At 38.4% G+C, this 27,518-nt stretch overlaps 1 protein-coding gene across 8 annotated transcripts; it reads left to right on the top strand.

The window, feature by feature from the left end:
• The first annotated feature begins 8,591 nt into the window (after nt 1-8,591).
• TIAL1 (TIA1 cytotoxic granule associated RNA binding protein like 1) lies at nt 8,592-26,777 on the top strand. 8 transcript variants are annotated; one of them, XM_019725284.2, is made up of 14 exons: nt 8,614-9,100; nt 11,200-11,265; nt 11,776-11,837; nt 15,448-15,544; nt 20,164-20,313; nt 20,553-20,607; nt 20,763-20,850; nt 22,755-22,830; nt 24,022-24,130; nt 24,445-24,540; nt 24,654-24,738; nt 24,987-25,110; nt 25,449-25,588; nt 26,400-26,777. In XM_019725284.2, exons 4-14 carry the CDS (start codon nt 15,533-15,535, stop codon nt 26,524-26,526), a joined length of 1,062 nt encoding a protein of 353 aa, XP_019580843.1. In that variant the 5' UTR covers nt 8,614-9,100; nt 11,200-11,265; nt 11,776-11,837; nt 15,448-15,532; the 3' UTR covers nt 26,527-26,777. The 8 variants fall into 8 exon arrangements, with proteins under 8 accessions (XP_019580841.1, XP_019580846.1, XP_074195076.1 ...); XM_019725286.2 differs by having other exon boundaries at nt 8,615-9,100; nt 20,215-20,313; XM_074338975.1 differs by lacking the exon at nt 11,776-11,837 and having other exon boundaries at nt 8,609-9,100; nt 20,215-20,313.
• Nucleotides 26,778-27,518: the final 741 nt, after the last annotated feature.

Consider the following 27,518-nt stretch of genomic DNA (forward strand, 5'->3'; position numbering starts at 1 on the left):
TCAGTTTTTGCTCTTAAGACCATCAGCTGATTTGATGAGGCCCACTCACATGATTGAGTGTAATCTCCCTCACTTCAAGTCAACTGATTGTAAACTTGAATCACATCTACAAAATCCTCCCACAGCAGTATCTGGACTAATGTTTGACCAAACAACTGGACACCATAGTCTAGCCAAGTTGACACACAAAATTAACCATGACAAGATATTTCCAGATTTTGGTGAATATGAATAAAATAACTATAAACATTCCTGTATGGGTTTTGTGTGGACATGAGTTTTCATTTCACTTGGGTAAACAAAGTGGGGTAGGATAGCAGAATCATATGGTAAGTATATGTTTAATTTTGCAGGTAACTGCCAAACTCTTTTCCAAAGTGGTTAAGGGGGTGAGGAATTAAGGTCGAGCCTCTTTACTGATGACTGTCGAGGTTTGGGTCCTAGTCTAACAGACTGTGAGACCAGGGAGTTGGAGGACTACAGAAAAGAGAACGTCAACACCTCTGGAGGACATAACAGCTTCCTGCTACCCAACTGTAACAGACCACAGATTTGAGGACCCTTTACTTTTCATGTAGATCAGAGGTTTGCGATTTTTCTAAATGACTTTACACACCGAAGCTTCTGATAGCAGAAAAAGCTAAGATTGCTATGGGCTGTGTTTTCAACATATTTGTTTCTCATTTGTCAAATTTCACATTTAGATCGGCCTTTTGCCATTTATGTTTTAGTTGCCTGATTTTATGAAAAGTAGGGCCTTTCATCATCTACAGGGCTGAAACCTACTAATGGGGAGGGGAGGGTTAGTTTTTCACCTGGTGCAGCCATGTCGATGCTTTTCTTTTTAGATTAATTCTAATTTTTATCAGATCTGTGTACATAAAGAATCAAATTGATCTATAGGGCTTGTTAGGAAAGCAGACCTAACCTTTCCAATGTCCTGTTCCCTAGAATCATCAATTTTCGACTCTTAACTGAATTTTTAGTTTACCTCCCTGTCTTTAAATAGCTTGACTATATTGCCACTTCCTGCTTTGTCAGTTTTAGGTATTATCTGTTGACTTCACACTATGAAAGATAAGAATTTATCTTTCCTTCACCCCTCATCTACCACTCACTCTCACATTTTGTGACCTCCCATCCACCAATATGTGCTATACTATAATGTGGCATAATTATACTATAATAAACATCAGTACTGAATGTTTTTGTTAGTATGACCATGCAAATGCTATGCACAACTGAGCCAAATCATACAATATAATTACTTTTCCTTTCCTGTACAACTTTCTTTGAAAGGAATTGGTAAATGTCTTATTTTCTCTTCCCTCAGTTTTCCATGTTTTTATTATTAATATATACCCCAATTCTCCCTCAGTTGTTTGCTCTCCTTTCAATCAGATGAAACAACTTAGGTATACATTACATTTCATTTTCTTGAAAAAATCTCTCTCAGATCCTTTTAAAAGATTGTGGTAGAATGCATATAAAATTTACCACCTTAACCATTTTTAAGTGCACAGTTCGGTGGCATTACGGGCGTTCACATTATTGTGCAACCATCACCACAATCCGTCTCCAGAATTTTTTCCTCATCCCAAACTGAAACTCTACCCATTAAACAAGAACTCCCATTCTTTCCTCCCCCCGCTCCTAGCTCCCAGCATTCTACTTTCCTTTTCTCTGAATTTAACTATTCTTCACACCTCAGATAAGAGGAATTATACAATATTTGGCCTTTGTGATGGGCTTATTCCACTTAGCATGACGTCTTCAAGGTTCATTCCTGTTGTAGCAGGTGTTACAATCGCCTTCCTTTTTAAGGCTGAATAACATTCCATTGTGTGTATGTACCACATTTTGTTTAATCCATTCATCCAATCGATGGACACTTGAGTTGCTGCCACATTTTGGCTATTGTGAATAGTGCTGCTATGAACATGGAAGTACAGATATCTCTTTAAGATCCTGCTTTCACTTCTTTGGGGTGTATGTTCAAAAGTGCAATTGCTAGATCAGGGGTGTCCAAACTGCGGCCCGCAAATGCATTTTTAATCGGCCCACAGCAAATTCCAAAAATATATTTAGTTTACTTAAATAAACCAGGTGATGCAATACGTACTTTACTTTGAGTGAGTGGCCCGGCTGTTTGTATATTTTACCGCATATGGCCCTTGGTAAAAAACGTTGAAAAAAGTTTGGACACCCCTGTGCTAGATCATATGGTAATTCTATTTTTAATTTTGAGCAACTGCTATGCTGTTTCCACAGTAGCTGTACCATTTTACATTCCCATCAACAGTGCCCAAGGGTGCCAATTTTTCCACATCCTCACCATCACTTATTTTTCTGGTTTTGGATTGGGTTTTTTAGTTTTTTTGGATTTTTTTGATAGCTGCCATCCTAAAGGGTTTTGGATAGCAGCCTTTCCTTGTGGCTATTTCTCATCAGTTTTTTTAAGGTAGTCCCTCTTCCTCTGATGCCTCCTTCTCCGTTAGTGCCCTCACATGTTCTCAGCCCTCTTACCTACTATATCTTCCCCAGGTGATACATTCTCTCATGCTAAGACTTCAATTACACCAACAGATTTATTACTCTCCAAGCAAGTCTGGGCTCCCACGTGAGCTTTAGACTCCTATGTCCATTTGTTCATTGTGCAGCTTTAAATACTTGCCCAGCCAGCAAGTGCAAAGCCAAACCAAATTTCCCTGGAACCTGTTCTTTCCCCTGTGAACGGCCCCACCATCTGGGTAGAGCCATAAACGGGGAGTTATCTCAGTTTTCCCTCTCTCCCACCTTTGTGCCTCCCTGTTATCTTGTATCCATAACTCTCTATCTTTTCTCATCGCTACTGGCTGAATCAACTCAACCTATGCCCCTTGTCTCTTGCCGGGACTATTGAAATTATGTCCCAGAAGCTCTCTCGCCCGAAATCTCTCATTCCTACTTGAGTTATCCTGCTACAATACAGATCTGACATTACTCCTCTGCTTAAAACCTCTGAATACATGTGGAAGAGTAAAGGACTGAGAATAGCCAGGACACTTCTGAAGAGCAGGAAGGAGACTAATCTACTAGGATTCAAACTTAATGGAGAGCCCAGAAACAAAGCTGTGCCTGTATGAAACTCTGGTATGGGACTCTGGTGGCCATGAAGTGCCCTGCTCAGACCTCCCTCCAAGATGGGAACCTGCTGTTAGAAGTCTAGTCAGGGGACAGCCTCCAAGTCTGCTCCAGGTTAGCAAACAGCAAGTTTACATCCACTGCAGCATTCACGCAGAGACCATGCTGTCTCCCAGGGCTGCTTTCAGCCAGTCAGAGATGGCGGGGGTACTGGAGCTGGGCCATTTCTGCCTGACATGGGACTCCTGTAAGGGGCAATCTCTGTTCTGGGGCTCCCCAGTGGCCTCGCCAAGGCTTTCTTAGAGCTGCACCACGGCTGAGGCAATTCATAGCCAATCTTCCTTTCTCCCTTCTCTCTTTTCACAAGTGTCCCACCGCCATTGTGGGCATCCTTGCCTATTCCACTCCCTCCCCCTTTCATCCTTCACAAGAGTTGTCCTTAATACATCTCTTACACGTCTAATTCCACCGTCTTCTTAGCAGTCAAACTGCACAATGACAGGCATGTCAGGGCCATTGGGAAAGGTTGGGTGGAGCTGTTCAATAAACGCAGTTTAAAAAAAATAATGGTTCTCCATATAGAAAAATATGAAATTGGACCCCTACCCCACATGTCTATAAAATTTAACTACAGGTAGATTAATGACTTAAATTTCAAATACAAATTTTTAAAACTTAGTAGATTCTATGGGTGAGTATTCTTAGAGTCTATAATTTAGACCTTGAGGTAGGAAAAGAGTTCTTAAACCACACACACACGACCACTTTCAAATGAAGAACTTTTGTTCATTAGAGGCATTTAAAAGGAAAGACAAATTATAAACTGGGAAAAGATATTTGCAATATACATAACTGAGAAGACTAGCTTTAGGAATTCCTTAAAGTCAATGAGAAAAGCACAGATAACAGAAAAATAGGCAAAAGATATCAACAGGCATTTTCAGAAGAGGAAACATAATAAAATAAATAAAATATGAAGAGATGCTCAATCTTATGTATTAAGTAAATGCAAACAAGGCCACATTGAGCTAACACTTGGGTTGATAAACATGTAAAAAGTCTGACAAAAGCAAGTGTTGAGGAGGACGTGGACGCATAAGCCCTTCCACACAGTGCTAATGGGAGGGCAAGTCCGTGTGTCTACTCTGGAAAAAATGCTTGACATTATCTTCTAAAATTGAATAGCACATACCCCGTGACTCAACAATTCTATTTTTAGGTACAGACCTGAGCAGACCAAAGAAAGCTCTTGCACATCTCTAACCGGAGACACATACAAGAATATTCCTACCGTATTTCCCCGAAAATAAGACCTACCTAGCCGGACAATCAGCTCTAATGCGTCTTTTGGAGCAAAAATTAATGTAAGACCCAGTCTTATTTTACTCTAATATAAGACCAGGTCTTATAATATGTAATATAATAATATAATATAATATAATATAATATAATATAATATAATATAATATAATATAATATAATATAATACAAATAATATAATACCAGGTCTTATATTAATTTTTAAAACTTAGTAGATTCTATGGGTGAGTATTCTTAGAGTCTATGATTTAGACCTTGAGGTAGGAAAAGAGTTCTTAAACCACACCCACACGACCACTTTAAAATGAAGAACTTTTGTTCATTAGAGGCATTTAAAAGGAAAGACAAATTATAAACTGGGAAAAGATATTTGCAATATACATAACTGAGAAGGCTAGCTTTAGGAATTCCTTAAAGTCAAAAGACGCATTGCTCCAAAAGATGCATTAGAGCTGATTGTCTGGCTAGGTCTTATTTTCGGGGAAACAGGGTAGCAGCACTGCTCACAATACTAAAAACCTGGAAACAACCCAAATGTCCACCAAGGAGAAATCAGACAAAGTGTGGCATGTTCACACACTGTAATATCATACAATAGTGAAAATGAATGAACTAAATACAGAAAATATAGCTGAATCTGAACCACGTTACATTAGGTGGAAAAAAGTCTCAAAAAGATACAAAGGAATATTTGCCTTTGAAATGCTTTATTTTTTAGAGCAGTTTTAGGTTTACAGAAAAAGTGTGCAGAAAGTACAAAGTTTCAATATACACTCTCCCCACCATGCATCCAGATTCCCCTATTATTATCATCTCATTTATGGGGTACATTTGTTGCAATTGATGAACCGAGACTGATACATAATTATTAACTAAAGTCCATAGTTGACATTAGGTTTCACTCTTTGTGTTACACAGCTCTGTGGGGTCCACTGTTAAGTCTCATAGTTTTCCCACTGTAAAAACATGCCCTGTGCTCCATCTAGTCATCTTCTCTTGGTAACCATTCATCTTTTTACTGTCTCTAGTTTTTCCTTTTCCAGAATGTCACATAGTTGGACTCATACAGTGTGTAGCCTTTTCAGAGTGGCTTCATTCACTCAGCCTGGTGCATGTAAGAGTCCTCCATGTCTTTTTGTGGCTTGATAGCTCATTTCTTTCTGTCACTGAATAATATTCTGTTGTCTGGATGCATTACACTTTATCCATTCACTTACTGAAAGACATCTTTCTAATTTTTGGAAATTATGAATAAAGCTGCGGTAAACATTCTCATGCAGGCTTTTGTGTGAACGTAAGTTTTCAACTCATTTGGGTAAATACCTAGAAGCTAGGATTAGCTTTGTAAGAAACTGTCAAAATGTCTTCCAAAGTGGCGTACTATTTTGCATTCCCACCAACAACGAATTAGGTGCCTGTTGCTCCACAGCCTCACCAGCATTTGGGGATGTCAGTTGTTTATTAGCCATCCATCCTAATAAGTGTGCAGTGGGAATATTCTTTTTATTACATCAAAAAACGATTCAAAAATGTGTTACACACACACACATACATTTTAGGAATACATATATGTGTATATATACGTGTGTGTATATATATATGTATATATGTATATGTATGTATATATATATATATATATATATATATAGAGAGAGAGAGAGAGAGAGAGAGAGAGAGAGAAACTTTGTAAAAAAAAAAAAAAGGTGGGGCCGGCCCGGTGGCTCAGGCGGTTGGAGCTCCGTGCTCCTAACACCGAAGGTTGCGGGTTCGATTCCCACAAGGACCAGTGGGCTCTCAACTACAAAGTTGCGGGTTCGACTCCTCGCGACTCCCGCAAGGGACGGTGGGCTCCGCCCCCTGCAACTAAGATTGAAAGGACAACAACTTGACTGGGAAAAAGTCCTGGAAGTACACACTGTTCCCCAATAAAGTCCTGTTCCCCTCCCCCAATAAAATCTTTAAAAACCAAAAAATGGTAACGACAGGATTCAGAATGATGGTTACCCCAGGTGAGGGGAGGCAGCAGGATCAGTTAGTGTGTGTGGGAGGCAAACCACAGAATTAGATGTAATTGCTGTCATAGAACTTTTTTTAGGGTGGATGGTTCACAGCTATTATTACATTATTAAAAGTAACTACATGAATAAAGGTGGGTGTGGTAGGCTGAATAATGGCCCACGAAAGATGTTTATGCCCTAATCTCCAGAACCAGTGAATATGTTACGATATGGTACAAGGGTCTTTGCTGGTGTGATCAACTTAGTGGTCTTGAGATGGAGACATTATCCTGGCTCACAGAGATCACAAAGGGTTCTTGTAAGTCAAAGAGGGAGGCAGGAGGATCAGTCAGAGATATAAGGACAGAGCAGAGGTCAGACAGGAAAGAGGGTGCGATACTGTTTTTGAAGACAGAGGAAGGGGCCAAACACTAAGGAATGCAGGCAGCCTGCAGAAGCCGGAAAAGGCAAGGAACCCATTCTTCCCTAGAATTCAGAAGGCACCAGCCCTGCCAATACCTCAATTTTAGCCTAGTGAAACCGATATCGACCTCCAGACCTGGAAGGTACTACATCCCTGTAGTTGTGAGCCACTAAGTTTGTTACAGCAGCAATAGGAAACTAACACAGTGGGCCAGGCATGGGCCAATGATGAATTGCCTTATAGGTACAGCGCTATATACCAAGGTCCAATTAAAAAAATAAAACCTTTGAATAGCTCCTCACTACCTGGAAGACAAAGCCCAAACTCACCAGCTTGATATAAATCCTTAACGTGGTTCTGTAAAGCCCCTGCCCTCTAACTTAGCTCTCAAGACCTCCTACTCCATGCCTTCCCCCACTTCTCCCTCCTCCAACCATACGTTACCTATAGGTCTTGGCCTCTGTGCCCCATTGCTGTTCCCACTGACTCTTAATGGGGCTCAACCCCCTTGTCATATTCTTTTTGAAGGTTGAGGTCCCCCCTCCCCCATATTGACATTACCACGCTTTTGCAGCACAGTGGACTCTCCTTACAGGATTGGGATACAGCTGCACGGCCCTCAGCATGTTTGTAGAACCAGCACTTAAGGCATTAACCAGGACCCTTAAGTTTGGGCAGAAAAAAAAAAAAAACACCTGTCTTCACCACCCTTCACTAAGCTACTGGAGTGGAATGAACTCAGTAACGTTCTCCTAAAGATGCTTCGGGGGTGGTGAATACCGGGAAGAAAGCATACCGTGAACTGTTGGGTGAAAAACCAAATTCTAGAGGGCTACTGAGCCAGTTTGAACACGGCTTCACACATGTTCATGCAAGAATCCATTCCCTGTTTACATGACGGATATCTATCAACACAACCTTAAGTTTGTGCATGTCTCCGCCCAAAGATTTTTTTTCACTCTACGAATTAAATAAGAGGGGAAGGAGGGCATTACCACCGCACCTTACGCAGCCTCAATGAGTCATCTTAATGGAGGCTTGCTTTGCTTACCCTCTTATCCAATGAGATAATGGATGGGGAAAACGCTGTAACTTGTAAGGCAATCTACAAGCAGGATACCTAAGCTAGGAATACCTATTTGCAGAAAAACGCGCCCCAAGGACGCGGCCGGCTCTTGGGAAGCTCGAGGGGCGCTGGCAGCGCAGCTCCCAGCTCGGCCCCGGCCCGAGGCCCGCCCCACATCCTCCGCGTGGGGCAGCGGTTGATAACCGCGGGCCGGCCGTTTTGCTTTACAGAGAAGGGAATGGAAGACCTGTTGGCTCAGACACCACGCGGAACCAGGGCACTGCTTCTGCCGCGGTTGAAGAAACCGCTCTCAGGTTGGACGGAGGCGGAGCAGCAGCTCAGGCTGAGCCAACTGATGAGCCTTAAAATGCCTGGAGCAATTCACGGACAGCCCCCAGCGAAAGGCACTCTGGGGTTTGTAGTCTACTTCCCGGACAGCGTGGTGTTTTTTTTTGTTTTTTTTCTCCCACCTCCTTTCCTTGCCTTTTAACCTCGCCCTCATTCTCCCTCTCCCCACCCAGCACACCGACTTCCTGGTCGCCTCACTTCCTCACGTACGACTACACTACCCAGAAGTCTCTTCTTCGCGTCCCAGGGCGGCGCGGGCGCCGACTGTCTCCTTTGGACTACAGTTCCCAGAAGTCCTCTGGAGAACTGCTTCTCTCTCTCTCGATTCCAGGACCGCAATTCCCAGAGACTTCAGCTTCACGACAGTTGTCTTTTTACTCGCTGTCTTCTTGAGCTGGCTGGGTTTCAGCCGCCCAGCAGGCGCACAGTGACGACGTGATCCCTCGTGACCGGGCACAGGGTTTCCTCAGTTTTTCTCCCTACTCAGTTATTCCCTTTGCAGGCCGTCGCGGCTGGCCTGAGCGGTGACCTGGCGGGCCGCGCCTGCGCTCTGCCCCGTTTCCTGCCTGGCTGGTGGCGGCGGCCATTTTGTTCATCCTCCTCCTCCTCCTGCTCCTGGTTGGAGCGCAGTGTCCGGAGCGGGCTGGGGGGAGAGACCCCGAGTGCAGGGTTCGGTGCCTTTTCCTCTGTCCCCAGCTGGTGCCCGGAGCCCCCTCCCCTTCCTCCCCACCCCCTCCCCTCCCCAGCCCTGCCCTCCCCCTTGTCCCGGGATCGCTCCGTCGCACCCACCATGATGGAAGACGACGGGCAGCCCCGGACTCTGTGAGTACCCGAGATGGGGGTGCCAGGCGCCGAGAGGCCCGGGCACCGCGGGACGCTGTGGGAGGGAGCAGGAGAGCTGGGCCGAAGCCGGGACTCTCGGCGGCTCCCTGGCCGAGGTGGCGCGGACGCCTAGTGCTTTCCTCATCTGTCCCCTTTTCCTTGGAAAGGAAGCCCTCCCTTCTCCCACAGTCACTTCCTGGGGCCTGGGTCTTGTGTCGACCTTTTCCGCTCGCGCCTTTCTTTGCACACCTTTCTTAGGCCGGGTTTCTGCACAGCAGAGGCTGTCAGGCCCGGGAGAGCTCCTGCTCTCCCTTTGCTTTCGGGGCCCTAGGCTGGGCCGGGAGCTGTCCCCATGGGGGCAGGGCCTGGTGGAGGTGGGCCTGGGGGTGGGACCGCAGCCGCATCCCCTGCGGGCCCGGAGGAATTAGCACTCAGTCCCTCCACCTTCCCAAGCTGAGCTCTCGGAGGAAGCCGAACACTCTTGCCACTTGAGCCCCGACTCTCTTTCTGCCCCACGTGCCCCCGCCCACGCTGTCAGAAACACTTGCCGAGCGCCTGCTACTTTTGAAGTGCAGAAGGGATGTCTTTTGCCACCGGAGCATCTTTCCCTTCTGGGATAACGAAGTTTACTTTGAGCACTGCCTACGCTAAAGTGACAACCAGTTGTTAAACTGCTTTTGTCCTTTTGGTGTTACCTCTTTTTAATCTGTGCGTCGAGACCTTCAGAGTTGGATAAAATGATGTCTGTATCCGCTATTCGATGTGTGTCTTGTGAGCGCTCTTTCTTCTGTCTTGCTGTTGCTTTTCACCTGATGCCCAATCTAATGAATGAATTTCATCTTCCAACCGCTTATTCGAGTTTCCTTCCTAATGAAGACTGATGACTCAGCATTTGCATTCCTTTCCGGACAGTGTAGCACTCCTTTCTTTTTCCTGCATTTAAAAAAAAAAAAAAAAAAAGTCTGAGGAGTTTCTAATTAAATGTTTACATTTAGCCTTCGGTTTTCCTAATCTCTTGAAGCTCAACACACCTACCTCGAGTACAAGGAGTTAAATCACTGCTCTGTTTTGTCTTGCCTCTGCTTGGTATTGATATGATCGTAGTTCACTTGGCTCTGCTATCTGATGGGGAAATTACTTTCTGGGGAATAAATGAAGGTGGATGGGTACTCAGGAAGTTTGTCTAGGTGCCCATTTCTTCAGACCTACCAAGGAAAGTCCGTTCAGTAAAGCAAATAGGTATCTGTTCCATACTGGTACAGGTTTGGTTTTTTGTTTTTGTTTAGTTTGTCTTGGGGGGAGGGCTTGCACTTTTTTATTCCTGTTTCTTTGATATCTCACTAAAGTATTTACCATCCTGTTTTGAGAATTGGAGGCCACCTTGTGTGCATCCAATGCTTGCATGAAAAGCCTGCTTAGTGAAACTTTTTTGTTTGTTGTGTGCTGTCTTCCATTTTGGCCTTCTTTTCCCAGAAAAGAGAGTTGGGACAAACTTGAAATTTGTCATTTAACATCTGTTGAAGCCAAGGCTTGGTATTTAGTTAGCCATGTGTACTTTGGTGGAATCCTGTGGGAAAGGTGGCTTTAGAGCCTGGCTAGCATGTAGTTAAAAGAAGATAAAAGTTACATTGTATCTAAAAATCTGAAATGTCATCATTGCATCATAATAGCAGTTGAATAATTGATAAATTTCCATGGCATATTTCTCATTAACTGTATTTATCTGTTGCTTGTGAAGAGAAATTCCTGTTTTTGCTGTACTAATAATTTGCTATTTCAGTACCTTTAATTCATGTAACTATCTTTATATCAGCCAAGTCTTCATCTCCATGTCTTAGACTTTCTCCAATAGATTAATAAGCTGACTTCTTTGTCACTTACTTCTTACCTCTGTCTTCTCCAATCTCCTGTTCTTTTTCTGAAACACACTTAGTTGTCTATATTTACAGTTGTCTAAAAATGTGACATGTATGCATATGACTGAGGAATCATCTTGAGCTTTGGTGTACCTGTATATCAGTACATGCTTACTATTCTGTCTTCCTTTTTCCTTCTCCCTCTCTTCTCATGGGAAGGGTTGTGTTTTTTTTTTTTTTTAGACAAGGAGTGGTACATCTTCCTAGGTCTTACCCCTGCAGCACTTAGTTCTGCCTGGAACATAAGAGGTACTCAAACATTTTACAATGATTATACTTCTTTTCATTAAATTAGTATTAAGTCCGTTTTTTTAATTAAAGTCTTGATTTATTTAAAATTATAGGCAGACATGACTGCCAAACATGGTGCAGTCTGTGGATTTTAAATATTTTTTAAAACCTTCAAATGCAAAGTTTTGAGATAAAAGCAGATGTTTCACAATTGGGATTTTTGGTCAGATTTAATAAAAATAATGCATAGTAGTGTTTTTAAGTGTTCATTTTACATATTTCTCCTTAAAGGGTTCTTTAGATACAAGTAACATGATGAAAACTTTGAATACGACTTTAAAGGTTAATAGCTAGTAGTGTTTTATTTTGTTAGTTTATTTATGGAGGTCCTTTTAATTTACATTGTGATCTATGGATTAGGTTTTCAAATGGCTAATATGTTTTAAAAGAATGTACTCTTAACAAAGCTTATCTTAAATTGTTTTCTTAAAATGCCTGTGTGTTACTAGTGAGGTTTTTTTCCTGCAGACACACACAAGCTAAGACATATGGTTCTATCATCAGAAAACAATATGGTGTTTATAGCCTAGGTAGGTCTTTAAATATTCATTACCTACAGTATTACTAATTTATTTGATGGTATTTAAAGTAGTATAGAATTGCCTTGATATTGAGCCTAAAGTTTATTTGTCATGTAGTTGCTTTAAAGGTCTGTTTTCTGATGCTCTCTGTTATCATTTGACATTTATTTGGGGGTAATATGTATTGGGTAACTGGTGAGCTAACAAAACAAACAAAGGCGATCATGCTGTGTAATGCTGGTGTTGGACCAGCGCTTCCTGACACCTACCTTGTAGGACACACTTTAGACTTGTGTTGCGGGTAGCTTTGAGTGCAGTGATTAGATCCACAGAATCTGTAATACGACGTTAAGTTATAACGGGGTCCTACTGTAGTTTATTTTCTTCACCTATCCGGTGCACCAAAATAAATAGGAATTGTGGATCTGGGATTATACCATGTGAGGCAATGCCACCCTTTAAGGCTGTTCTTTCTGATACTCAGTCAAAAGGAGGAAATAAACCAGTGATTTAGAGTATAATCTGAACAGCTAAGGGCAATAGCAGAAGAAAATGCTATTAAATCCCATTATAAAATTGACAAGCTATACCGTGGATTTGGCTTTATTGTGGCTGTAATTAAGCCCTTTGTTCAACTTAATCATATTCTTTTTTCCTTTAAAATGTATGTGTGTGTGTCGCTATCCCTATGTAGTAGGTCAGTTTACCTGTACCTCCTGCACCTTTCTTCCACCTTGCCTCCTTCCTAATAGGAAATACTGACCAGTTGATTAATTCCTGAGAGGCCCATTGAAGGGTCTTGTTGCAGTCTCCCCTCTTAATACCGGAACTTGTCAAGAACAAAAGCAAAAATGTTACTTTCATATAAATTTGGCTACAGTACCTTGTGTAAAAGTGCTGGTAATTTCAGCCTTGGTAGGGCTACTCTTTTCAGAGTGAGAGCACATTCAGATTTGGAAAAGTGTGATTAAGTCTTCTGAAAGGCATGATATTCTTAACTTAAAATTCTGCCCAGTTGGACATGGGAAGTAGTTTGGCAATGTGAACTTTTGCTTACTGTTTAACTGCCAAGTTTCTAGTCTCTCAAATTGGATTTTAACCCTGATGTTTAGGGGTAAAGGCATCATTTTCCATTTTTAATGCTTTAGTTTCTACAGCTCCTGTTCTTAGAAGACAAAATAGACCTAAGGTATGCCTTTTTTTTTTTTTCCCCACGAGTTAAAAAATCTTTTTGGAATTTCCTAAATGTTTTTACTCTTTGACTTGATCTCTCAGTACAAGAGTTTGAGCTGTTTGTCTTTTTCTGTTATTTTTATATATATTCTTCAAGTAGAAATTTTGTATTTAAACACTTGGAACTTTGGAATATGTTCACTGCTTCATAACCAGAGCAGAAAGAAAGTGAAGTGTAGAAACTATAATTTAGAAAGAAAAAAAGATACCACACTTCACTATAGTAAGAGGTGATATTCTTGCCGGGTCAGTGTATTTTAAAATGATTCTCTGTGCATTATAATGAAGATATACGTAAATGAATGAATTATAGAACTCTTAGTAAAGGAAAGGCAATCTGAGATTTGAGTAAAATTTGGGTGGGATTAGATAGTGAGTTACATATCCTTTTTACCCTGGTAAATTAAGATGTTCTACAAGATGTTGTTGTGGAAAGCCTTTTTTATATAAGTTTTTGGAATTTAGTTTGCTGCTTTACCACTGAACTTTCAGTGGAGATATTTTTCAAAATATCTTCAAAATATTTTCAAAACCTTAAAATTAGGTTTTTTTTGTAAGTATTTCATGACATTCAAAATATCTTCAAAATATTTTTCAAAACCTTAAAATTAGGTTTTTTTTGTAAGTATTTCATGACATTGTAAACTTCGATGAACAGTTTACTCTTTGGCATCAGTGCTGGAAATGTAAGTTAATATATCTCAATTTTTAAAAATCTATATGGGATTGGAAGTAAGTTGACTTGGAATAAAAATCCAATGCAATAGTAACAGCTTTCATTGGACTGTTAGGTGTGGAAGGTAATTAATGCCTATGTAGTTTTTCCTGAACAAATCAGTTTCAAACAGTAATGCATGCAAGTTTAAAACTATTTAAAATTTGTTATGTTAAAATGTCATTCTATTTTAATTTTGTTACTAGTTAGTTTCAATATGTGAAAATCAGTTTTATCCACTCATTCTCTTAAAAATGAGCTAACTAGCACTTTAGGTTATAGATGAGTTTAACACTTAGCAGACCAGGGTTACTTGCTTGTTTTATTTTCTCTATAGGTAGGTCTACCTTGTACAAAAAGAAATTATTCCATGCTTGCATACTCACAAACCCCTATGAGTTAAAAAGGGACAGGCAGTTGTCTGGCTAGCTCATAATCCTATAACCTTTCACTTTTGCTGGAAAAAGTGTGTCACTGCGTGGCCTGCCGATGGGCCTGTTCTACTTTAATTCTAAGGAAAAGATGGCATAGGTGGACTTAAACCAATTTGTCACATTGGGCTTGTGTTTCAGTTTTAGAGCATGTAAGTGAAAGGTATTAGTGCCCATTGCAATGAAATTCTTAGCTGAACTGGAAAATTGCTATTCATTCTTAATCAGATAATTTTCTTTTTTACATGTAACCTTACCTTTTTCAATCTGTTTTTCCCTTTCAGAGTGTTCCATCTCAAAGCAGTTATGTATTTAGTATGGTAATAGATGCAAGGCTTATTTTGGTCTCAGTACTTAGTTTCCAGATGTTCTGTATTAGGAAAATAAAACTTCTGTCCATTTTCTTTCCTGAAGAAATTGTGAATTTTTATATTTGTTGTTTACTTGATGAGTTTCGTAACGGGCAAATTTTAGGAATTATACACTGAGTACCAGAAAGACATAAAAGTTTGACAATTTATTAAGCTAAATTAAAATAAATCCATGGTACATGAGAAACCAAGGTGGTCATCTCTGGGTAGTGTGGTCTTTTTTTTACTTTTTTGAATTTCTCTTTATTTAGGCTAGAAAGTTTTATTATTTTACCCTGCTCCAAAAACAAAACAATTGAAGACAGCGTCAATAGTAACTTAGCAAGACAAAACAAAACCCTCCAGTCTCTGTGTGTTTTGCTGTAGCTTTAATTCTGTTTTTCATTCATGTAATTGCTTTAGTTGGGGGTCTAAGATAAACTCACTTTATATCTAATACCCTTTGTGATCAGGTGCTTTAATGAATCGATATTTGTGGTTGTGTGTGTGTGTGTGTGTGTGTGTGTTTGTGTTATACATTATTTTGAATTGTGTTTCACATCTAGAAATTGTAAACTGGAGATGGGTTTAAATTTTTTATTATTTTGATTCTAAACATCAGAAAATGATATATAGGGTACAGAATAATACGCAAAGTCACTTCGATTTGTTCTTTATGAAGTGTTTTGAAGTAGTACTTTAGTGGCCTAAGAACATTTGTTGCTTTCCTAGATAAGGATTACTCTTACTTTCATAGGATCAGGGTTATTGGAAAATTTTTATTGAAGACAGGAAGTTAAAATGAACTAAAAGGTGATGAGTTAAATGATAACACATTAGATCCACAGATGAAAGAAAATTGCTGATGTTTTTTTCTTCTTCTTGTACAGATACGTAGGTAACCTCTCCAGAGATGTGACAGAAGTCCTTATACTTCAATTATTCAGTCAGATTGGACCCTGTAAAAGCTGTAAAATGATAACAGAGGTAAGGTCTTCCCAGTTCCATGTGCTGCAGCATGTTTAACATTCTGAGATACACAAGTTAATTAGTATCATTTTAAAATAGTATTGTAAGCCTCAAGTTATTCTGATGGAGAGATTCGTGTCTGTTGTGTCGGGGTATTACTTTGATCTGGCTGACAAACTGGGTTTGGAATGGACTTTTATTTTTGAGCACAAAGTTCCTGTGCTGTTATTCTCAAACAGTCGTTCTTCATGATGTAGTTATCGTCAGGTGATTCTGCTCGTCAAAGTCGTCACAGCTTATCTCAGACGATAACTTCCTACAATTCCAGTAAGGATGTTACCGATTTAGAGCGTGTATATTAATATTGAAAGTTCCGGGATTGGTTTACGTAAAAGAACATCGATCGGGTCATGAGCATAGTGCAGCCGCCTGCGTCTCGTGTTTTTAGTAAATACTAATAACTGAGCAGCTTTTTTGTAGATAGGAATTTAAATTGTTAGGGTGATAATTCTGTTTTCCTTCCCCCCCCCAAAGAAAACTACTTTTCATACTTTTCTGGTTGTAGCAGTGCCCAGTGACTTGTGTTTCAGTTTGTTCTCTTCTTCCTTTTTGTTTATTCAACACATTTTTTGGTGGTAGTTGCTGTGTACCAGGTATTACGGTAAGTGCTAGGGGTACAGTGCTGAATAAGACAGTTCCTGGCCCCATAGAATTTTACAGTCTAATGAGAGAGATAGAGGAGTTAACAGGCACTAAGGATCCAGGATAATAAATGCTGTGGAAGCAGTTTCAGGTGCCGCCCGTGGATCCTAGTTCAGTCTTAGGCCTAGAAGGGCTTCTTGGAGGGGTCAGTGTCTAGGCTGAAACTGAAAAGGATAGTAATGGAAACTGGCTAGAAAGGAATTTGAAGAAGGGATTCTAGGTAGAGAAAGGAATGTTGATCCAGTCTGGTAGACAGAGTGGGAGTGCTTGTGAGAGAAGGAGAGGGAAAGTTAGAAATAGCAGCTTCGAGTTTCGGATGGGATTAGTCACAGAGATGCCAGGAAATGAGGCAGGAGTGTTTGGTAGGGGCCAGAAGCTGTGTTAAGGAGTTTGTGCTATATCCTGAGACAGAGGGGAACTGTTACAAATCTGTAAAGCAAATTGGCCTTTGACTTTTTTTCCTAACTAACGATAACCATCAGTCTGTTCTGGTATATTTTCTCTCCTTCCTGTCTCTGAATATTCATTCATTTATTCTTTCATTAATCAGAATTTCCTTTGTGGTAGGTACTGTTTAAAGCACTGGAGCTACGAAGAGAGGAAAACGGTTCTCTGATGATGCTTGGAGGGTTGGTGCTATGTGGGCTCGGTGGTGAGGGAAGGTGTTGCCTCTTTGAGCTGAGACAGGAGGAACAAGATGCTGCCATCTCTGAAGAGCTGGAGGCAGAGGGCAGTGCAAGTGCAGAGGCCTGGAGTTGGTAATGAGCTCGCTGTGTTTGTGGAACTAAAGAGCAGGGTAGCTGGAGCCTGAGCAGGGGAGGGACCTGGGGGGAAGTGAGTCTAACGAGGTAGGAGGGGCGCAGGTGGGGTTTGCAATCACCGGCTGTACAGGCCATGGCAGAGTTTGGATTTTGCTCTGGTGGCCGTGGGGTATTTAGTAGGTTAATGTACTCTAATTTGCATTTTTAACGTTACTCTTATTTGGGGAATGACAGTTGTGTGGAGAATGGATTGTCGGGGACAAGAGTGGACGGAGGACAACCAGCTGGGTTTATTTCACTCGTCTCAGCAGGAGATGACGTGGACTTGTTCTCCAGAATGGTAGCCACAGAGATAGAGGTGGATAAACTTGGGGTATATTTTGGAGGTAGAATCAATAGGACTGGACTGGCTGTGGGACGGAAGGGAAAAGACGACATCAAGAATGACCCTGAGATTCTTGTTTGTCAATTGTGTGGATGGTAATTCTATTTATTTGCTAAAATGGGCGTGGCAGAGGGAGGCATAGGATGGATGGAGGGGGGTGGTGGGAATCAAGAGCTCTGTATTGAGGTGCGCAGTAGACAGCTAAGGGGACATGATGTGTAGGCATTTGGATAAGCTCGTTGGGAGCTCTGCAGAGTCCGGGGCTGGTGATGCCAGCTTGCACAGCATCTGAAGCAGTGGCTCTAGTTGAGATGTAGTTCTTAGATCTAGCGAGTCTGATGGAGAAGAGTGCAGGGGCCTCGGAGCGAGCGTCTCAGCACTTAGTGACGCGTAGAGTTTGCGTTAAGGAGGAAGAACTGCCTTCTGAAAGACCCTCTAGTGAGGAGGGAGAAAAACCAAGAGAGCATGGCGGAATCTACAGGCGACTCCTTAGAGGAGGAGGAGAATTGTCAGCTGTTTTGAATTCTGTTTGAAAGTCAAGATGAGGACAGAAAAGGGATCACAGAGGTGGCAGAGAGGTGGTTGGTAAGTTCAACCCGAAGCCAGTGGCCTGGTTGGCGTGGCAGCTGCCTGGAGTGGGTTTAGGAGAGAATGGGATACGAGAAAGTGGAAAGAGTCACTAGAAAATTTTTGTGAAACATTTGATAAACATTTAGTGTTTTTTTAAAACCTGTGCGTGTACAACCATTTGAGGGAAGGGGGACTTGAAATGAATTTTCGTAATGATCCATACTCTATAACTCCCACACTTGGGCTTGTAAATAGTTGTAAGATCTCAGATTTCTCTTGTCTTGATCTTTCTGTCATCCAACAAAAATTGGTGCCAACAGTAATTTACGTAAGGACACAGTTGAATTTTAGTGTCCCTTGGTGGTGGTGTAAATGGGAAGCTTCCGAAGGGCATGGAGTCTAGTACAGACTGTCCAGGCATTTAATTTTCCTTTCCTGAATTTCATTTCAGTATATGGAAAACGCTTCCTTGCCCTTAGTTTTACGATTTTTTTACTTTAGGTATCGTTTGGTTTAGTTTCTAGCTTTTCCTGTTTGCTATAATAAATGTATATTGTCGATTCTGGGAAAAATGTTAAAAGAGTTTTACTCCTCTGACAGCTGGGATGTGACAGAAACCTGGTGTCTTAAATGAGATGAAGTGCAGTGTGATGTGAGTGTGAGCGCGTGTGTATAGATACATACGTTGAATTGAATCTGCGCGCTGCTGTGTACTACTGCTTAGGTAAACCGGGAGTCAGCGTGCAGGAGCGGACCAGGTTACTAGAGCCTGTTACACCTCTACCACTGGGCTACTGTGTGTTTTCCTACAATTATCGTTGTTTTCCTTAAAGGCCATCAGGGCAGAAGAGTAGGACTAAAAGGAAAAATCAACCAGCACAGTTTTAGCTTATTATTTACCTTTAAAGTCTTTTCTTCATTACTTGTAAATATTAACTTTTTTACAAGAGGGATTTAAGTGCATATTTTTATTTGGAGTCGTTTCCCCCATTTTCTTTCTCTACCTCATAAGAAACAGCGTTCATGTGACTGGGACAGTAGGACTTTGTATGGGAGCCCATAGTTTTCTTGTCAGTATTAATGATCACACTTTTTTTCCCCTCAAGGAAATGCCTCTGGTTGCTTCGCCACTATTGTTTTAGACGTCTTATTTTGGATTTTTCTTCTAAAACTTTCCTGGAATGAAAAACTGTGGTTGTTGAAAAGATCTTTATTTTATCTGGTATTTTTATCCCTTGTAAGTGCAACTAGAATTCCACATTTTAAATATTATTTTTTAGGGCATTTTACACTGAAAAGTAATTAATGTTTTTAACCTTATGTGAAAAATACATTTGTACAGTTGTGTAGCTCTCCAGTATTGGTTGCAGTTTTATAAATTTTATTTCCATTTTGGTTAGGTGGTCGAGTTGCTATAACTTAGGTAGAACTACTTTCTCACCGTCTTTATAAGTATCTATTTGTCAACTACTGTTAAGCATAATGATGTAGAATATATTCAATAAAGATTTCTTAGCAGTATGTTTGTGATATAAAATTGTAGCTTTGTCCTGGAATATTTTATTTAGACACATTTCCAGAAATATTTTTCTTTATAACTAATGTATTTTTCTATCTTTGAATACCAAATTCAAAGTACATACAATTTCCTCCAATACAATAGACTATTTTGAAAGATCTGCACTTTTTCTATTTTTCTCATTTCTTACTTTTCTAGAAAAAAAATACATGGTCTTGTTTCATCATATGTAGTGCTAATACTAGTTTTGATCAGGAGTAAAGTTTTTAAAGTTGGTTCATTTCTGTATTTTTTATAGTTGTGGGCTACAGTTAATGAAGGACTATGATGCATAAATAGAATTCATCCTTTTGAAAATAATGTTGGGAGAGAAGAGCAGTGGTAAGGAAGTGGTCCTTATCTATCAAAACTGAGCCTGAGGTTTTGTTTGGTCTAATATAATCTTCTATTTTATATTTATCACACTTCACCAGAATTCTATATTTTTATTTTTTTTTATTTTTATATTTTGATTTAATACTGAGAGTCATGCTTCTACACTGCTTTGATAGTTCTGTTGGAGTACAACACTATTCTGAGGTACAAAGTGAGGTGTAGCTATAAATCTTATTTTTGAAGTATTAGGCTTTCATAAGCTTTTGCAATCTCACCTGTACTTTCCTAGCTATCAGTAATGTTTTCTCCTGGATTTTCTTCTCAGCAACCCGATAGCAGAAGGGTCAACTCTTCTGTTGGATTTTCTGTTTTGCAGCATACAAGCAATGACCCATATTGCTTTGTGGAATTTTATGAACACAGAGATGCAGCTGCTGCATTAGCTGCTATGAATGGGAGAAAAATTTTGGGGAAGGTAAGATAACAGAATGATGGCACCTGATGAGTGTATGTGTTTGCATGTCAAATTAGTTTGTATTCTTTCTTAGCAAGTTTTTAAACAAATATTCAGCTCTGCTGAGTGATCGTTTGCTTTATTCAGCCTAGTGCTTTTACAAAAATTATCCTGCTTATTAAGTGATTTGATAAGTGGTAAGTGTTATGATTCATTATGACATGTCTAATAATTGTATTAAATATAATCTTTATTTTTAGGAGGTCAAAGTAAACTGGGCAACAACACCAAGTAGCCAGAAAAAAGATACTTCCAGTAAGTACGCCTGCTGCATTTTACTGTGGAAGAGTTCTGAAATTATCCTGGCAGCATTACCAGCTTAAATAGGGTTTTTCTTCCCTTAGTGTTGCCTATAAAAGGTTTAGTAGCTGATTTCTTAAGTATTTGATTACCACATGCTTTGATTTCAGATCACTTCCATGTGTTTGTTGGGGACTTGAGTCCAGAAATTACAACAGAAGATATCAAATCAGCATTTGCCCCCTTTGGTAAAATATCGTAAGTATCATAATCAATACTATACTCAGTAGTGATAGGCAAAATTGTATATGATTAATTTGTATCAGAATTAAGCTTTTCTTTCCCCAGTGTGATTTTTTTGTTTGTTTGTTTGTTTTGTTGTTTTGATTAGTAGTTGTTAAAAATGTTAATGTCATTTTAATGTTTTGGGGTCTTGTTTTCATCTAATCCTGTGTATAATAATTTTTAAGTGATTGTTTGTTATCTTTGAAGCAGATGTTTGGGTAGTAAAACCTATTATAAAGTCCAACTTTGTCAAATGTTTTCAACATTTGGTGGTTAAAGATAATGGATTAACCAAAAATAAATGATTTATACTGTGTATTAAACTTTTATAAGAGTTTATAAATGCGGCAAGTAGATCAATCTGTGGGTGTATTGTGGTTAAATTGGAAATGCGTATGTTTAATTATAATGATAAATGTGTTTTGATTTTTTTAGCTGAAAAGTAGTATATTATCGTATTAAAATGTTTCAGTGTCTGAGCCATAAATGTGGGATTAATTAGTAGCTTTTTGTTGGTAGTGCTATTTTAATTTGCTAGTTGGGGCCCAGATGTGGTTTGATTTTTAACAAAGTTTATGATCAAATTTCACTGTATGTTGATCAAATATATTGGGAAATTAAAAGTGGTTATAAGTTCTATAAAATGTTTATCAAAATTTATCTTTCTGATTAAGATGTTTATTTTATGTATTTATTTCCTATAGAAATGTTTTACTATTACTAAAATTTAGAAGTTAAATGTTTTAGTATTACTTTACAGGAGTATGTTTCAACTAAGAACAACAGTATTTTTCTGTATACAATTTGTTGTTCTATAGATTTAATTTATTTGAAAGAAAGGTTTAATTCTTAATTTTCTATTTTGATATTTGCTTTGCTTTTTAATCTCTAAATGTGGTAAGTAGTACTGTCTTAAAAATCAGTATAAAAAAATAATACAGGTTGCTGTTTTTCAATCTTTATTTATACCTGAGACCTACAATTTTTCTAAAGTCCAAGTCACAATTAAAAGTAATAGCATTCTGGTTATTTTGCAGAATTGCTCATAAGAATGGACAGGATCTTGAAGGCTAACTGCAAGGAACTGTGCACACTGGAACTCAGTTGTAGATTTTTTTCTCATTTCTATTTATTCTTATTATACATTATTTATATATACATATTTTAGTATTTACATTTTAACATTCTATATTCAGTGGAGTTCTATATTTCCAATCATTTTAACTTACTCACTAAAATTTCTGTGTAAATTTGTTGTTTTCGTACTGGTGTGCTTAGCATTGTTGTTAGTTTTTTATTCTCCTTTCTTAAATTTCTGAAAATGTCAATTTTTCAAAATTTACAGCTGCCCAAACTCCAAAATGATGGTAGAGAATTGACCAAGAAAAATAAAGAAATCTGTTAACAGGCCATGTATGCCTTTTTAATTCCTATTTTTTCCTCTTTTTCAATTTTTTAATATTTCATATATTTTGTATCACTAGGCAGAAGACATTTAACTATTTAGAGTTTGCATGGTAAAGTAGTTAGCATTGTGACAGTAATTTATAGAATCAGTAAACCTTAGCAGACACTAGCCAATAGAATATTAGAAAAGGAAACTATTGTTCCTATTAATCTTCAAATTTGAGCATTTATATTAGAAAGCACAGGCTATTTGATTAGGTTGCATGTTTATTACATGTTTTTGTCCTACTGCTTTTTTCTAACAGGTAAAGAAGCGTTAGGGAGAGTACAGGAATGGCTATAGTTAATTAGGGCTAACTGAAATTTTATTTAAAAAAAAAATGCTCACAATACAGTGTGTGTGGTTCCTTTTAGTTTTTATTTTGAGGATGACTCTTACTTCCCTCATTTAGCTGTGCTTCTTTTCACAGGGATGCCCGAGTAGTTAAAGACATGGCAACTGGAAAATCCAAAGGCTATGGTTTTGTATCTTTTTATAACAAACTGGTACGTTCTTTCAACTCAGTTTAAAAGATTTCGTCAGAAATTAATTTCAAACTTGAACATTTTCAGATGTTAACTGCAAACACAGCTTTTATGTAATTTTGTGTGTTTTAATAATAGAGAATAATTCATTCTTTTTTCATAATCTTGGAAATAAATAACTGGGGAAAGATAGGCCAATTTAAGGAATAGTATTAAAGTTGCATTTGTACATTGGTGAGGGTAAGATGTGTTAGAAGTAAAGCTCAAGACTAGGACAAATGAACCAAGCTCAGAATTTGGAGGGAAGTTGAATTATATTTAGTTTTAACCATGAAAATCTCTGTTTTAACTTTTTAATTATTATTCATACTTTTGTAGCTGGGATATTAATGACGACAGCAAATTATGTAAATGAAAATTAAAGCTATTCATCTTGATTTTCACATGTATTCTTTAAGAAAGGCACCAAACTATCTAAGGATTTGCATTAACTATAATATAATAAAGTGGGCTTTGGTATTAGCATTTTAGAATAGTTTCAGCCACTTAAATTACCTACATTTTATTGAAGCAGTAAAACAAAAGGCAGGAGTTGTATTCTTTTTTTACTTAGATTCATTGCAAATTCACATTAATTGTGAGAATCTCAACTTATTTTTTATTGGTGGCAGCCATTTAAAAGCATTCTATAGCAATGCTGAAGTCTTCTTTCTTAAAATGAGTCTTTAATCTTGTATCATAGTTATCCATTTTACTAGAATGTGGATTTCTGGGGTGGGGGTAGGTGATTTAGACTATAACATTAGAATTTTTACATATTCTTCAGTAAAAGTTGTATTACAAATCATTCATAAAATTGTTTGAAAACAACTTCATCTTGTAGGATTTCTGCTTGTTTTTTGTTGTTTTCAATCAATGGGATTGTGATTTTTCCTTGCATATTTGAATTACGATAAATTTTCCATAATGCTTAAGTGCTGTGCTGGTGTTTTAAAATCTATAAATAATAATAGCTTTTATGAACCACTCAATTCAGATCATTTTCTTGTGATGCTAGTTCAGTTTTGTTTGTTTAGGATGCTTAGTGAGTTCATTTACTGATAAGATTTATTGAATCCAGCAGTGTCAGCATTTTGTTTCATCTTACTGGGTTTTATATATGACTGTTTTCTGTGTTTGTAATTGCTCTTTCTTTCTCTTTTTTCTCCACAGGATGCAGAAAATGCAATTGTGCATATGGGAGGTCAGTGGTTGGGTGGTCGTCAAATCAGAACCAATTGGGCCACACGTAAACCACCTGCACCTAAAAGTACACAAGAAAGTAAGATGTGTCTATTGTATGTGTTAAAATTAAGTGTAATTCACAAAATCATGTGCTAGTATTGTCTTAATTTCTTAAAATTTTATTAGCATCGTAAGACTCATTTCATCTTAAATTTAATTGTCTGAAAATAATTGAGCTTTGATATATAAGTGTATTTGGAGCTGTGAATCAGCTGATTTTATAGAGCAAATCATAGTGTCAAGAAAAAAAAATTCCATTTTCTCCCCTAAATGAAGCATATGTTAAGTAATATATAGTAATCAGTTTTATAATACTGTACAGCTGTCAACATGTTTTGTTTCTGCATATAGATAACACTAAGCAACTGAGATTTGAAGATGTAGTAAACCAGTCAAGTCCAAAAAATTGTACTGTGTACTGTGGAGGAATTGCTTCTGGGTTAACAGGTACAGTGTTCGGTTTTCTAACCCCCTTCTCTGTGGAGCTTCATCACTGTTAGTACCACTTTCATGATAAACGTGAGCTTTAAATATTTTATCCATATGTTTTTGTTTTTCAGATCAGCTTATGAGACAGACATTCTCACCATTTGGACAAATCATGGAAATAAGAGTTTTTCCAGAGAAGGGCTATTCATTTGTCAGGTAAAATTCTACTTGTGATATTATTACCCTTACATTTGATCCATTCCTTTCAGTTACATTATTTGATCCGCTCAGGTATCAGATTTTGTTATTTTCGTACTTCTTTGCAATGTAGAACTTTCAACTATCTATAGAGTGTACCTTAGGATACCAATACCAAGTTGACAGTTATAAACTAAAGAGTGTCTGTGTTATCTAGTGTGTTAAGTTTCTTTAAAAAAAGAAAAAACTCATTATCTTCCTCTCAGATTTTCAACCCACGAAAGTGCGGCCCATGCCATTGTTTCGGTGAATGGCACTACGATTGAAGGACATGTCGTTAAATGCTATTGGGGTAAAGAATCTCCTGATATGACTAAAAATTTCCAACAGGTAATTCCATTTTTCATAGCACTTTTTAAAGTTTCCATCTTACATTATCTACATAAAAACTTGAGAAACTGTAAAATAAACAACAACAAAAAGCAGATAGCTGCTTTCAGTTGATTTTATTAATGCTATTTCAAAAGTGATTATTTTGCGGTATTAACTGAATCTTAATACTTTCTTTTCACAGGTGTCACCACCCCAATAAACTTAGACAATGATAAATAACAGAGTCCTATTCACATAAGGGTGCTTACTTAGTTTTTCTTTTCCTTGTGTCCCACTTTCTTCAAATACTGTGTTTCCTACTTGTTCCCTAAAAGAGTAACTTGCTTTTTTCCTAGGTCGACTATAGTCAGTGGGGCCAGTGGAGCCAAGTTTATGGGAACCCACAACAGTACGGACAATACATGGCAAATGGGTGGCAAGTACCGCCTTACGGAGTATACGGGCAGCCATGGAACCAACAAGGATTTGGAGTAGAGTAAGTTTGTATTTGTCTAGTACAGAAACAGATACGGTTCTGACAAAAGAAATAAGAGTGTGTCTTCCTGGGGAGAATCTATTTAAATTACATACCTTGAACTATTTGGAATTATAAGCATTTTAGAAAAGTGATTTATGATGCTAAAAATGTGCTCTTTATTACCTACGGGAAAAGGGAGGTTGGGGTAACTTTTGGTGTGTCCTACCTCTGTAAGCAGTTGGTAGCTTTTGATTTACCTTCTTAATGTATTATCTACTTGTTTAGTTTTGCATGGAAAAGATAACTTTGTCTAGATATGTTCAGAAATTCAATGATTTATGTCTGTTGGCTTAAGTGAGAAGACTCAGATTTATCTGATACCAAGTAGCTTGCTTTTTTTCCTTTGTTGGTGGAGCGGGTTGGTCCCTTGTACTTTTTTCCTCCTAGGCTAGTGCAGACTATTATTTTCACTCCTTCTTTCTCTTTCCAAGATGAACTTGTGTTTTTAAGATTTCTTGTGAATTTGCATACCATGTGCAATATATGATAGGCAGATGATGTGTTGAATCATTTGTCATTTTTTAGAAATTAGTTTTGAGATGCTCTTCAAGGAGTCATTGTGTTAAGTTGTCGTTATCACAAAAACTTAAGACTAATATTGGAATATATATTCTACATATGTAGCTATGTATCATTTATTTCTTTGCTCTTTGTTATAGGTTTGTTGATTTCTTATTGTCTATTCTGTGATTAGGCTCTGCTTGATTTTTGTAGCAATGTATAGGTAATTTTTCCTTTGTGTTGCTAAACATTTCATTTATTTCTTCAGTCAGTCACCTTCTGCTGCTTGGATGGGTGGATTTGGTGCTCAGCCTCCCCAAGGACAAGCTCCTCCCCCTGTAATACCTCCTCCTAACCAAGCTGGATATGGTATGGCAAGTTACCAAACACAGTGAGCTGGGACTCGAAACAAAATTGTAATTCATGAATGCTTCGGTTTCCTGTGACACTCAGAAGACATGGAAGTAGACATCGGAAAATGAAAATATTTATTTTAAAAATGGAAATGTTTGGAACCTTTAACACAGCTTTGCTTTGGTGAAGGACACATGTCTTCTAGTTCTGCCTTTTTAAGTTTTTGTTCATGATGGATATGAACATGATTTTTCTTTGTGTACAAAAACTAAAATAAAGTCAATAAAGACAATTCTGACTACCAATTTTGATATAATAGGAGAAATGGGTAATACATTTTGATTCTTAGATACTATTCCATTTTTATCTTGCTGTTCAGTATTTTAACTCACTGTGTTTTTAAAAGAGCAAAAAAAAGGGAGGATCGTGAAAAACTGGGAATCACATATAAGTTCATCCTGAACCTTGATACTCCCCTCCCCTCCCCTGAGGTGGACCACATTCGAAGTCAGCAGAAAAAAGTGTGATTTGGAGAAGAAATGCATGGTTTTGGAGTCATTTTGGAGGAAACATTTACAATCTATGCCTAAAGAAACTGACACCAGACTGCTGCAACCTACTAAATAAGGAACAGTGTTGTCTGAGTTACTTTGAGCAAATGGTAGTGGTGATCCACATTAAGACATATTTTTAAAACTTTAAGAAGTGTTATTAAAACTGTAGTAAATGACATTTCATTTGGGGGGGAAATGCCAAGTATGGTGTTTGTATTAAAGTCAGGCAGTCATACTTGTGCTTTTACATGGTTTAGATGATATACTTTGTAAATATTAAGTAACTACAGTGTTTCAAAAGCATGCTTCAACATAGAAGTAGCAACAGTGTAATTATTTAAAGTAACACTTAACACACTCCACTGCATTGAATGCAATGGATTGATAAGAATATTTAAGACTGACATTTCCAGGTTGGCTACTATGTAAAATTAAAACTACACAAATTATACAGAAAAAGCCTTAAATTTTAATTTCGT

The sequence above is a fragment of the Rhinolophus sinicus genome, linkage group LG07 (genome assembly GCF_036562045.2).
Source record: "Rhinolophus sinicus isolate RSC01 linkage group LG07, ASM3656204v1, whole genome shotgun sequence".
NCBI classification, from domain to species: Eukaryota; Metazoa; Chordata; class Mammalia; order Chiroptera; family Rhinolophidae; genus Rhinolophus; species Rhinolophus sinicus.

Bases quoted from the DNA above. Each gene is read 5' to 3' on its own strand.
- TIAL1 (XM_019725281.2), top strand. From the start codon at position 9,069: ATGATGGAAGACGACGGGCAGCCCCGGACTCT. The intron at 20,851-22,754 runs GTAAGTATCATA...TTCTTTTCACAG, and splicing joins GCCCCCTTTGGTAAAATATC to GGATGCCCGAGTAGTTAAAG. The intron at 24,131-24,444 runs GTAAGATGTGTC...TTCTGCATATAG, and splicing joins ACCTAAAAGTACACAAGAAA to ATAACACTAAGCAACTGAGA.